General features: G+C 49.7%; 1 protein-coding gene across 1 annotated transcript in view; it reads right to left on the bottom strand.

Moving 5' to 3' along the window:
• Positions 1 to 4,259: 4,259 nt before the first annotated feature.
• Positions 4,260 to 12,134, bottom strand: part of LOC144273991 (uncharacterized) — a 79,457-nt gene continuing 71,582 nt past the window's right edge. Inside the window, exon 5 of the mRNA XM_077832712.1 lies at positions 4,260 to 5,037. Coding sequence (XP_077688838.1) covers positions 4,260 to 5,037 — 778 coding nt within the window. The remainder of the gene's footprint in view (positions 5,038 to 12,134) is intronic.

The following is a 12,134-nucleotide window of genomic DNA, read 5'->3' as shown; positions in this document are numbered from 1 at the left end:
GGAGTAGGGTGGTTTCTGTGAAGACTTGGGCTTGTTTGAGACAGTCCCCAGTATCAGCTGGACATGGGGGCGATGGGTCCTAGTCCTAGATAAGTGACAGGGGACAAGTTTCTCAGTGACACTGATTCTGTGTGTGATTCACTCTGGTAACAGGCACAGGAAGCTGATTGTCAGAGATGGTCTCTTGTCTCTACACCAGGCTCACTGGCTACAAGCTCTGTTCCCCTAACTCGGGCCATGTAGCTGTCAGTGCTTTGCCATCAGGTTCCTCTGGTTATTTGTAGGACTGGATTAACCCATCAATGGGCTGTAGGCAAAATCCCTCAAGTGCCCCCTGCCCCTCTCCTGGATGGCTCCCCCATGTAGGCACTGATAACAGCTTCCCATGCTGCACCTGGATGTTGGCAGTGAAGCACCAGCTGGTCTGGTTCTAGGGCTGGTGCTCTGCACACTCTGGATGGGCCTGAATGTCCCACCATGGTTATGACTGGGGGACGGAAGGGGAGGCTCTGGAGCCAAAACTGAGCCACTGGCATTGTGCCATGTGGGTTGCAACATCAAATTTGACACCCCCTCCACCGCCCCCAGAAATGGGGCACAGGCCTGGGACAAACCTGAGTAGGCAGTGGGGCAGCCACATGTGAGATAGGCCAGGGAAAACTTAGTATGAGGAGTGTGCTGGTGCTTAGGTATGAAATAGGGATCTGTGCGCCTAGCCTGAGGCAGCTGTGAGCATGCCCAGTATCAGATTTGTTGGCACTTGGGGAATTTAAATGACAGAAATTTAGGTGCACAGGATCTTTAGACACCTTCTGAGTTAGGCAACAGCTGAGTGGGGGGTGGTTGAGGATTGGTGGCATCTAAATGTCAGATTCAGGTACCTAAAGTGAAAGTAGTAGCTGAGCACTTAAATCTGTTTGTGCCTCTAGCCCCTGGTGCTAACCTGCTTTGAGAATCCCACTAGGCCCCTATCTGCATCCTCAGGTGCCTAATTCCTTTAAAAACCCAACCTTACGTCATTTGGAAAAGATACTTTTGAAAAACTTACCCAAAATCTAATGGGTAATCTAATTTAATGATTTAAAAATCAGTTGAATATAATCTGGGCCCAAAAGCATTAAAATACCTTAATCAGAACAGTATGGGGCTTTCAGTGGTATCACTACATGGCAGGCTCTGACATTCGGTGCTAACCGACCTACTGTTAATGACTATTGCTAAAGCCAGTAATAGATTGACTTTTCTCAGAAAAATGTGTTCTGCACTCTAGGAGTAAGTGCTTAATTCTGGGCAAGAACAATCTGTGTTTTTCACACATAACAGAAGGTGAATACTGTACCTGTTTGAAGTGCAGAGCCCTGTTCTCTCAGCATTCGGGAGGTGCTGCCCTCTCCTCTCATCATTCCTCTTGGGGCATCACTCATAGCCCTTCAGATTTCAGGATCACTCCTGCCATTTACAAAATAATTACGTTGGCTGTTCTGCATATTGAGACTGTAAGCTCTTTCCCTTAGGAGCTGTCTCTCATTATGTGTATATACAGTACCTAGCACAATAGGGCCTTGGTCTTCTGTGGAGCATCTGCCTGCTGCTGTATTACAAATAATCATGGTATTAACTGAGATACAATTATTTTGTAGCCAAACAAGAATGAATTTGGGGAAAGTTGTGGTAGGAGGAGCAGGCCAAGTATCAATGGAGAGAGACTCCCAAACCTACCAATCTAAACTCCCAGTCCTGCAAAACCTTATTCGCATGTTTAATTTTACTACTGTCCCCATTGATTTAAATGGGTCTGAGTTAGAATTAGGCAGGTGGAAAGGTTGACAGACTTGGGGTCTTGGGCTGAAACACAATTCCGAGATTAAAATCACTTTAGCCATATTATATAGATGAGTATACCAGCTGCAGTTGAGGCTATGACAAGGCAGAGGTGAGGTTCTATGTCTGACCTCACTATGCATTTCCATACCAGACCATGTTAGCACTGCTTTTACTGTTAATTTCCACTCTGAATCTGCTGGGTATTTAGTGCAAGACAAACTTCACTTGGGAGTGTGAGAAACTAAATTCTACTTTATTATTCCAAGGGATGAACAAAGACAGACTCCTTTCCCCACCCCCAGCCTAGCTCAGCACGGTACTTTACATCCCCAGTCCAGCACATTGCTGCACCCAAATCCTCCAAGCACAAACAACCGAGCAACGTTTACAAACTGGTAGAAAAGTACAGAGAACCCAGGAGAGATGGTGGGACCCAGTCACAAAGCAAACACTCCGAGAGCAGGGAATCCAAGGAGCTGAGATTAGAGGGGTACCGTGTGGGGTGAGTGGGGCAGACAGTCTCTGTGGTCCCCATGCAGGACACTATTAGATGGGGAGGGGGTGACCAGCTGGGCTGTCAGGCTCCTCATCTCCCTCTGGCCTCTATGATGGGGGTCAGTCTGGCTTCAACGCTGGCTTGGACATGTTGGCTTCCCCAAATTCCTTCTTGTCTTTGTTCAGGCTCATCCTCTCAGCAATCGGGTGATGCTGTCCCCTCATCATTCCTCTTGGGGCATCATTTGTAGCCCTTTAGATTTCAGGGATGGCTTCACCCAGCACTCACAGGGCAATTCCTGCCTCTCTCTGTCATTGGTGCAGCAAGTTTACAGTTCTCAGCATCAGCTCTCTGGCTCTCGAGAAAAGTCTGCAGTTTCCCAGCACTGTTTCCCCACCCTCTCCCCCTCCTGACTGCATCTCATGTTTCTGCAGGGATCAGAAAGTAACTCCATGCCCCCTCGGCCTCTCCGAGTGTGAATCTAGCACTCGCCCTTAGTGTTTGTGCTGAGAGATAGTGATAATTTTCATTGTTCAAACACACAAAAATCTCCTGAGAAAGGGTAAAGAAAGGTTAAAATAAAATAAAAAAGGACCCTTCCGGCAAATGATCATTTGTCTCGTAAAGTCCTCAGTAAAACTGTGCTACATCCTGTCAAACTAAACTAATATCAAAGCATGTGACCAAACAGCCATCAGGAAGAGAGACAAGTCAACACTACAAGATGGGCTACAAAACACTTTCAGGTTCATAAAGTGAAATCCCACAGAATCATAACTCCCAAAAGAAGGAAAACAAATGTATCCATTTTCCTCTGAACTGGCTAAACCTGCAGTACTCAGCACCTCCTCATTATTTGGTTGTGTCATTTACAAAAGTTTCAGCATTGTCCTAATGCAAAAAAGAAAAAAAAGGAACAAAAACAAACCAAAGCTAAAATCTGCCCATCTCCAAATGTTCTGGGATTGGCTAGAAAAAGCCCAGAAGCCACTTTATTAATAGATGGAAACAGGGATTTAAGGTCAGAAAGCTCAAACAGAGCTTTGGGATTCATTTGAATATCACCTCCAGGTCTGGGACACTTTCATCTCTAGCCCGAACGAGTCTGAGTCAGGATCAAAAAAATCAAAGTGTGATTCCTAAGCATGGAGAGTAAAGAACACTGGTGGAAGTGCCGTGCTGGGAGGTGGACAGTAGAATGGGGAGAAGATAAACTATCCAAGGCTCGGACAGAGGCTGCTGTGTCAGGGTGGAGCATGACAATGAAGGGAGGAGGAGGGAATCCCTCCAACTCATCCCATTATCCTCAAATACCACAGAATCCAAACACCACATTTTCCTAACCCTGCTCCAGGACTTTTAGAATCTATTTAAATCTGGTCTCAAAGGGAGTCAGTGTACAAAAAATAAATGTTCTTGGCATAACCTGGAGCAATGTGAGACTTTGTGGAACTCAGTGACTCTAACCATCACTCTGCTAATGGGGGGATCAGAATATATAAAATGGTTGGGGTCCGTCTAGACTAGGAAAAGTGCGGGAGGGTCGGGGGAGATTTGCTAGCTAATCCCAACCACGTTTCCCATCACAGAGAAACCCTCAGAAGCTGATGCTGTGCAGGCAGAGGTGGGATCCTGAAGCCTTTACGCCTCCCACAAAAGACAATGTGGAAATCAGTCCCTCTCAGTGGTGCTTTCTGAATGTAGAGGGGGCAGGGAAAAGGGGCAGAGGGGGTGAGTGATAAGAGGCAGTACCTCTCTTCCCTGTACTCTCCTCTCTTATCCCGTGATCCCTAACACTTGATTTCCCCAGCACCCTCTGCATCCCACATCCACCAGACCCAACCATTCAATCCCCCAGTTTCCTCCCCATAACCCATCCCTCCTGGTCCCTTCACATTTGATCTCCTGTAACCCAGCACCTCAGAGGATTTAGGGACATTTATAGATTCTGTCCCGTGTGGATTCTCCACGGTTTAGGAAGGTATGAGCTGGAACTGAAACTTTTCCCATCATCCAAGCATTTATGTGGTTTCTCTCCCGTGTGGATTCTCTGATGTGTAATGAGTTTTGATTTGTCACTGAAGCTTTTCCAACATTCAAGGCATTTATACGGTCTCTCTCCTGTGTGCACTCTCTGATGTTTAATAAGATGGGAGCTATGATTGAAGCTTTTTCCACACTCAGAGCATTTATATGGTCTCTCTCCCGTGTGCACTCTCTGATGAGTAATAAGATGTGAGCTCTGACTGAAGCTTTTCCCACAGTCCAAGCATTTATAGGGTCTCTCCCCAGTGTGGATTCTCCCATGATTAATAAAGACTGACTGCTGACTGAAGCTTTTCCCACAGTTGAAGCATTTATATGGTCTCTCTCCTGTGTGCAGTCTCTGATGTGTAATAAGATGTGAGCTCCGACTGAAGCTTTTCCCACACTCAAGGCATTTATACGGTCTCTCTCCTGTGTGTACCCGCCGATGGGTAATAAGATGTGAGCTAACACTGAAGCTTTTCCCACAGTCCAAGCATTTATAGGGTCTCTCCCCCGTATGGATTCTCCCATGGGTAATAAGGGCTGAGCGCTGACTGTAGCTTTTCCCACACTCAAGGCATTTATAAAGTCTGTCTCCTGTGTGGATTATCTCGTGGTTAATAAGGACTGAGGGGTAACTGAAGCTTTTCCCACAGTCCAAGCATTTATAAGGCTTCTTTTCCTTGTGACTTGTCTGCTGGGCTGTGGTTTCTTTGGGATCCTTTCCTCCTCTTCCACATTCAATTGATTCATCCACTTTCTTCCTTCGACCGTTTCCCAGCTTCCTTTCTGACCTGTGCCAATTATTCCTGCCTTTTCTCTGTTCCAAGCACTGGGGAAAATTCCCTTCAGCTCTTCTCAAAAAGGTCCCCTGTAGTTCCACTTGCTCAGGATCTTCCTGCTGTGGATTCCCCTCCTCGTTCTCACTCATTGTCTCATCACCTACTGGAAGAGAGAGAGAATCCAGGCAGGAGTCATTGCCTGGGCTGGCAGAAAGGACAGAAAGGGGAATTCAAAAAAGGAAAAACTCAACACAATAACCATTGGAAGAATGAGAGACTGGATTCTGCCTCCACATCCCATCCAAACACTCGCAGGGAAGCGAAGATGAGGAGAAAACTCCTGACAGCCAACAGGGTGGGTGTGAAGCCATGAGCAACATCTGCCATGATGACATGACACCTGCTGACCACAGCCTGACCTGGGTGAGATGAGGCAGAATTGAGGGGGCTCACACCACATTTTGTGGATTTTAAACTTTTTCCTTCATTTGCTATATAGTTTCTGTGTCAGTGTCACTGACTCCTCACCTGTGCGGCTGCCTCTTGGGATCTTCCTTTCCTTGGAGGCTTGGAGATCCGGGACCCATGGCTCTTCCCCTCCTTCCAGCCGGGCAATCAGGTCAGGTTTGGTAATGTGGAGTCCTGCTCAGAGGGTGAAATAAGGCATGATCAGAGTGCACTGAGGACTGGGGCAGTATTTCTCACAATAGGTTAAACTCTTGAGGTTAAACTCAACCCATGACTTTCTTGGAGGTTATGGGATGGGAACATAGTCACTGAGCCCCCTTAGGAGAGGCCAATATCTTGGTGAGCGGGGGGAGTTTTCAGGATCTCTGTGCTCTGAGGGACTTTCTGAGGCACATACAGCTCTGGTGTTAAACCGCTGCCTATGACTGAACCCACAGAGAACAGAGCCCTCCCCACACAGAGAGTTTGTCGCATGAAGAGAGGTGCACAGAGATCCTGTGTGTGAGTGAGCATTAATGCAGATAGCATAATACACTGCTTCTGCCCCCCGCACCCCCCCGGCAGCTGGAGGGATGGGAATGAATTAGCATGTCCATTAGGTTCATGACTTCCCTATCCTGTTGGAGGGGGTATGGAGGTGATGGCTTTCTCACACTTGGACTATGTGACCCATTCCCTTCTAATCTCACAGACCAGGGAAGAACCTGACCAGATTCAGAAATACAGAGCCCCTGGGCTTCAAATAGCTGAGGGGAAAGAAATCCCTACCCAGCGAGGTCACAGTCTCATAATTCTCCTGCATGACGTCCCTGTAGAGGGCTCTCTGACTGGGGTCCAGCAGAGCCCCCTGTCCCTCGGTGAAATACACAGCCACCTCCTCGAAGGTCACCGGCATCTGAAACAACAAATGTTCCTTTCTCAGCACCTGCTGCCTCAGCTACAATCCCACTATTCATGGGGGAAGAAGCATAAAAATAGGACAGCTCTGGGAAGGCCAGAGGAGCAGAATCCCACCCCCACCCTGCTCAGAGTGGCCAGGAGGCTCCAGGGAACAGAGACAATGTAAGAGCTCTTTGTTCCTCCCAGCAGACAGAGGAGGGCAGGTTCTTTTCATTTACACCCCCCTCCCAGCACAAATGGGCCTTTTCATAAATCAGCCTCTAGGCTGAGCATGTCCCAGCATGTTTAACACAGCCTGTCTCTGTCCCTGGCTCACTCTGTGTATTTCCTGCCCTTCCCTGCTCTACAAGAACCTTCCCCAGCAGCTCCCCCAAACATCCCCTACCTGAGCTGAATCCACCACAGCCATTTCCATTCCCTGGCCCCTAGGAAGATGGGATGATCTGGAGGAAAACGTGGTCGTTATTCTGCAGCCTGTCAGGGTGAGAAAGGCAATTGTGGAGGTTTTTGAATTAGTGTTAGTCCATTTCACACCCCAATTCCCCCCAGGCTCTTTCCCTGCAGACAGACATTCTAGACTCTGCCATGCTGGGAAAACCCTCAGTTATGTTATTACAACACAGACCTGACCACTCCCACCGGGACTGAACCCACAAGACACTTTTAAACCCTCCCAGTAACAGAGTCTCTGAGCCAAACTCTAGAAAAGAGCAGAATCAAATGAGCCACTTTGGGGGATCCCCCCTAACACTGTCCCTAGGACAGGACATTTCCCCAGCAGCACAGAGACTAGGCACAGGCAGGAAATGGCTTTTCCTCTCTCTGCTCCTCAAATTGTCCCAGGAAAGTCAATCTGCCCTGGGGTTCTGCAGGAAGTGGAGCTGGGCGGGGCTGGGAGCTGGGAACCTTCCCCCCCATTTATTGCTCCTGCTGCCCCATTCAGCCTCTCCTGTCTCCCTTCTGCATGGAAGAACCGGTTACTGTCCTGCCATTCCTGTGGGCATTTCCTCTCCAATACCTACTGCCACTGCTAACAAGGGTGTTAGCCTGGGTGTGCCTGGGGCAGCTGCTCTGGGACTCACAGACACATGGGGAGTAGAGATGGAGTGAGGAGGGGCCATTTGTGCAGAGTCACTTTCCTGCCATCCCCAGCACTTTCTCCAAGTTCTCCCTCATCACCTGGAGTCTCCAGCTCAGGAGCTGTTGGTGGCACAGCCCGGGGCTGACCTAGAGCACTGATGACAGTCACAGGAGAAAGTTCCCCCCTCGCTGGGCATAGAGGGGATGTTAGTGATGGTCTATCCCAGCACAGACCCCGCTGGGCAGCAGCATGTTCCCAGATCACAATGGAGGCAGCAGCATCTACCCCAGGAAGCCCAGCTAGTCCTAGGGCTCCAGTAACCTGAGCACAAAGACTGACACCAGCCTCCTCTGCCTTAGCAATTACCAGATCCCTCTGGTGGGGGTAGCTAATGACTGAGCCTCCCTGTGCTGCCCCTGCAGCACCCAGGGACAGCCAGGCTGATGCTGATCTCATTTGCCCATCTGGACTCACACTGGAATCACAAACCCAGTTCAAAACCGTATTTTGTACTTGTACTGGAACCGAACCTGAACCATAATTTTGTTTTACTGACTGAACCTGAACTGAAAAGAAAAAGAAAACAAAGTAAATATAAGTTGGACTCCTTGCCTGCTGTTGCTCTCAGTGACTCTGGTTTGACACAGAATCTTGCACAGAAATCAGAGCAGGGCCCCGTTCAGTTCTGTCAACCCCAAACATTTAACATTCAGGAGTCAGACCCCCAAAATTATGAGATTGTCTTAAGTAATATATTGTGAGGAGGGTGTGTGTGTGTGGGGAAGGGGATATTTGCCTTGTAAATTCTGAGCCCTTAGGGGTAAGTCCCAGGCTCACCCACACCCAGTGCTTGTTTGACTATTTCTAGGGGAAAAGATTCCTATCTCTCACCATCCCCCTCCCTTCTCCTTCCCTCTGGCTCTCCCTTCCCCAGTCAGTCTCCACTTGCTCTCATATTCTCCCTCCAGCCACCCCACAGCCCCTCTCCCCACATCCCCCCTTTCCTTCCCTTTATCCCCCCCCCTCAGTTTCCCTCTATTCCAGCTCTGTTCCGCAGAATTCTCCCTCTGTCCCCAATTTCTGTGTATTCCCTCAGCCTTCCTTCAGTGGCCCCACATCCCCATGACCCCATCCCGCCTCCTGCATCCCTGTTCACCCACCTCCTGTCCCCTCACACACCCCTGTTCACGGTCCTCAATGCCTTTTGGCTCTCAGAGCCCCCTTCCGGCTCCCACAGCTCTCTGGCTCCCCAGATGTTGCTATCCTAGCCCCAGTCCCTCACACACCCTGCAAACCATGGGAGCTGGCAGCCAGCTTTCCTCTGTCCAGTGAGGGAATCGCAGGCAGCCCAGCTGGTAGCAGCCTGGGGCATCCCCCTGCCTCTGCAGTCAGGCTGCAACCTGGATCATCGCTCCCTAGGGAGGGGGAGAGGGGCAGGTCTCACCTTCTGTACACAGGGGGCACTGCCTGGAGCAGGGCTCTGGGTCCCAGTAGGGGGGTCGGGACAGGCTGGGGTCTGTACTGGGAGAGTCTCTCGGGGAGCAGCAGGAATGTTCCTCCCTTGATAGGAAACCTCCCCCGCCTGCAGCCAGGGCTCTGGGGTCTTGCAAGGAAGGTGGGTTGCACCGTAACAGAGTCACTGCAGAGACTGCAATTCGCTTCCTGCGGCCAGGCTGCGTGACCCCGGGGATCGCCCTGCTCGGCGCCTCCTGGGTCCTAGCGAGATGGCGGGCACTGGGTCTCCTTTCTGTACAGCAGGCTCTCTGTCTGCGAGTCTTGTCCTGAGCTGCGAGGGCTGCTCCCTTAGTTAGGGCCATGGGGTTCTCAGTGCTGTGCCACCAGCTTCCTCTGGTTATTTGTAGGGTCAAATTAAGCCATCACTGGGCTGTAGGAAAAAACCCTCCAGTTCTCCCCTCTTCCCACACAGGGCTACCTGCTGCTCCTCACTCTGCCGGTGTAACTTTGCCTGCACTGTTTGCTAGTAGCTCCTGGTAGGTACTATTAACATATTTCTCCCTTTTGCTGCCCTGTCACAATTTGCTGCCTCTGTGTTTCCCCATCCCACAGTCCCAGGGCAGTAAATTGTGATGGATGGAGGCATTCCCACCACAATTTGGTACCTCTCACTTTTCCCCACTTTCTGGTCCAGGGGTAACAAACTGTGATGGATGAGGACATTCCCAACACAATTTTCTACCTCTCACCTTTCTCCATCCTCTACCTTTCCCTATCGCCTAGTCCAGGGGAAGAAAGTTGTGATGGATATGGGTTATGCCTGTCACAATCTGCTACCTCTACCTTTGCCCATCCCCTTCAGGGGTGCTGGAACAGAGGGGCCAAAGGGCCATGGCCTTCCCACTTTTGAAAGGGGATGGGCGTTGCCTGTCCACTTTTCACCACGGACCTGGCCTAAGTTCCCTGTAAGCTGCTCGGGCACACAGCCATGCAGCAACCTATTTAGCACTGTGCAGGTGCTCAAGGAACCTACCCAGTCCAGGGGAGGGGCGCCCCTCCCCTGGCCTCAACTCTGCTGCGGCACAGCCCGGGCCAGTCCCAAGTGTGGCTGGAGCGGCCCAGACCCAGCTGCAGACAGGTCACCCAGACCTGCTGGGTTGATGCGGCCAGATCGGCCCCAGCCACGACGGCCCTCCCCCAGCCCAGACCTGCTGGGGCCAGAGGAAGGACATCTATCCTGCAGCCCCAACCCCAGAGCTGCCACGGTGAGGAGAGGCACCTTTCCCCTCACAGTCCAGGTGCTGGGAGGAGTCCTCTCTCCCCACCGTAGCCCCCGAGCACCCTCCTGCACCCCAAACTCCTCATCCCGGCCCCACCCCAGAGCCCTCAACCCCTGCACCCCAACCCTCTGCCCCAGCCCTGAGCCCCTCATCTCCAGCCCCATCCCAGAGCCCGCACCCACAGCGGGAGCCCTCACACCTCTGTACTCCAGCCCTCTTCCCCAGCCCTGAACCCCCTCACACAGTCCGAACTCCTCGGTACCACCCCCACCACATGAATTAAGGAGCAGGGTTTTGTGGTCTCCCCACTTTAGGAAGAATCCCTCACCCCTGTCCGTGGTCCAGATCTTTCTTTATCTTCTGATTCAGATGTAGCTTGTTGTGATGAATCGGGGTATGCCTATCACAGTTTGGTTCTTTTACCTTTCTCCATTCCTGGTGCAGGGGTAACAAATTGTGATGGCTGGCGGTACACCTGTCACTGTTTTCCTATCTCTGCCTTTCCTACTCTTCAGGGGAGAGATTAAATTCTGATGGATGGGGAAGTCTCATCACAATTTGCTACCTCTTCCCCTTTCCCTATCCTTTATCTTTCCCAATTCCTGGCCCAGAGGTCACAAGTTGTGATGGAGAGAGCTATGCCTGTCACAGTCTGCTGCCTCTACCTTTCCCCATCCTCTGGTCCAGATGTAGCAAGTTGTGATGAATGGGGAAACACCTGTCACAATTTGCTCCCCCACCCTTCCCCATCCTTTAGGCCACATGTAGCAAATTCACTCTCACAATTTTCTGCCATTGTGAAATCTCTATTTTAAACTTGGACACAAAGGAAGATATTTTTATTATTTGGAAAGGCATTCTACAGTGTTAAACTGCAGGGCTATTGTATATAACCTCCTGAATGAAGGTGTTGTTATTTCTTTATTAGTCTCTTTCCATTGTAAATTAGGCTGTCAAGAGCAGCTCAGGAACATGAGTACTGACCTCAGGGCTGACTGTTACAAACCAGGAACAAACCCCAAACTGGTTGTATGTTCTACAATTTGATTTAATCAACCATCAAGTGTGAACTCCTCAAGCAGTATAACAGCTTTACTATGGAGTTATAGACAGTCTCCTAAGTCTGTCTTGCCACCCAGACAAGCCTACCTTTGTGATAGATGGTCCCTTGTGTCAAAAATCACAACAATATTCTGGTTTCTCCCAATTCCAAAAGACCAGTTATTTACCCCAGGTCAATTGCACGTCAGATCTCAAACCAAAGACAACATTTGTAGCCAATCCTATAATAAATTAACTAAGGAATTATTGGCTAAGAGAAGGAAATATGAGTTATTTCAAAAGTTAAAGCAGGCAAAAGTACATACACAAACGAGTTACAATCATAAGTTTCAAAAGGTAATAGAAGCTTCTATGATAAGCAAGTTCTGTACTGTGTGTCCTTTAGGACTAGCCCAAGCTGTGGCTCTCTCACTTTGTGTCTAAACCATTCCCCCTCTCCCCAATCCACCCCGCTAAGCAGCAGAGAGAGAAAGTTTTGACCAGGAATTGTTATTCCCTTCCCCCAGAGTTCAAACTGATGGGATGAGTGTTTGGGCTCCAACTCCTCTTCATGGGTGTGAGGGCAAGTAATCAATAAAGGCTTTCATCCATAATGGCTTGTCTGATATCTGTAGACCTTCTTGTGTTGGGCAGAAGATGACACCTCCTGTAATATACTAGTATTTCACACTTGGCTTTGCTTCTCTCCTCACTGTGGGATGTTTCCGGTTTCACAACAAACACTTTTAAAGGTTTCAGAGTAGCAGCCATGTTAGTCT

Source organism: Eretmochelys imbricata, chromosome 14 (assembly GCF_965152235.1).
Source record: "Eretmochelys imbricata isolate rEreImb1 chromosome 14, rEreImb1.hap1, whole genome shotgun sequence".
In the NCBI taxonomy this organism is placed as follows: domain Eukaryota; kingdom Metazoa; phylum Chordata; order Testudines; family Cheloniidae; genus Eretmochelys; species Eretmochelys imbricata.
Note: the sequence above shows the minus strand (reverse complement) of the source record. Positions and strands in the feature narration are given on the sequence as shown.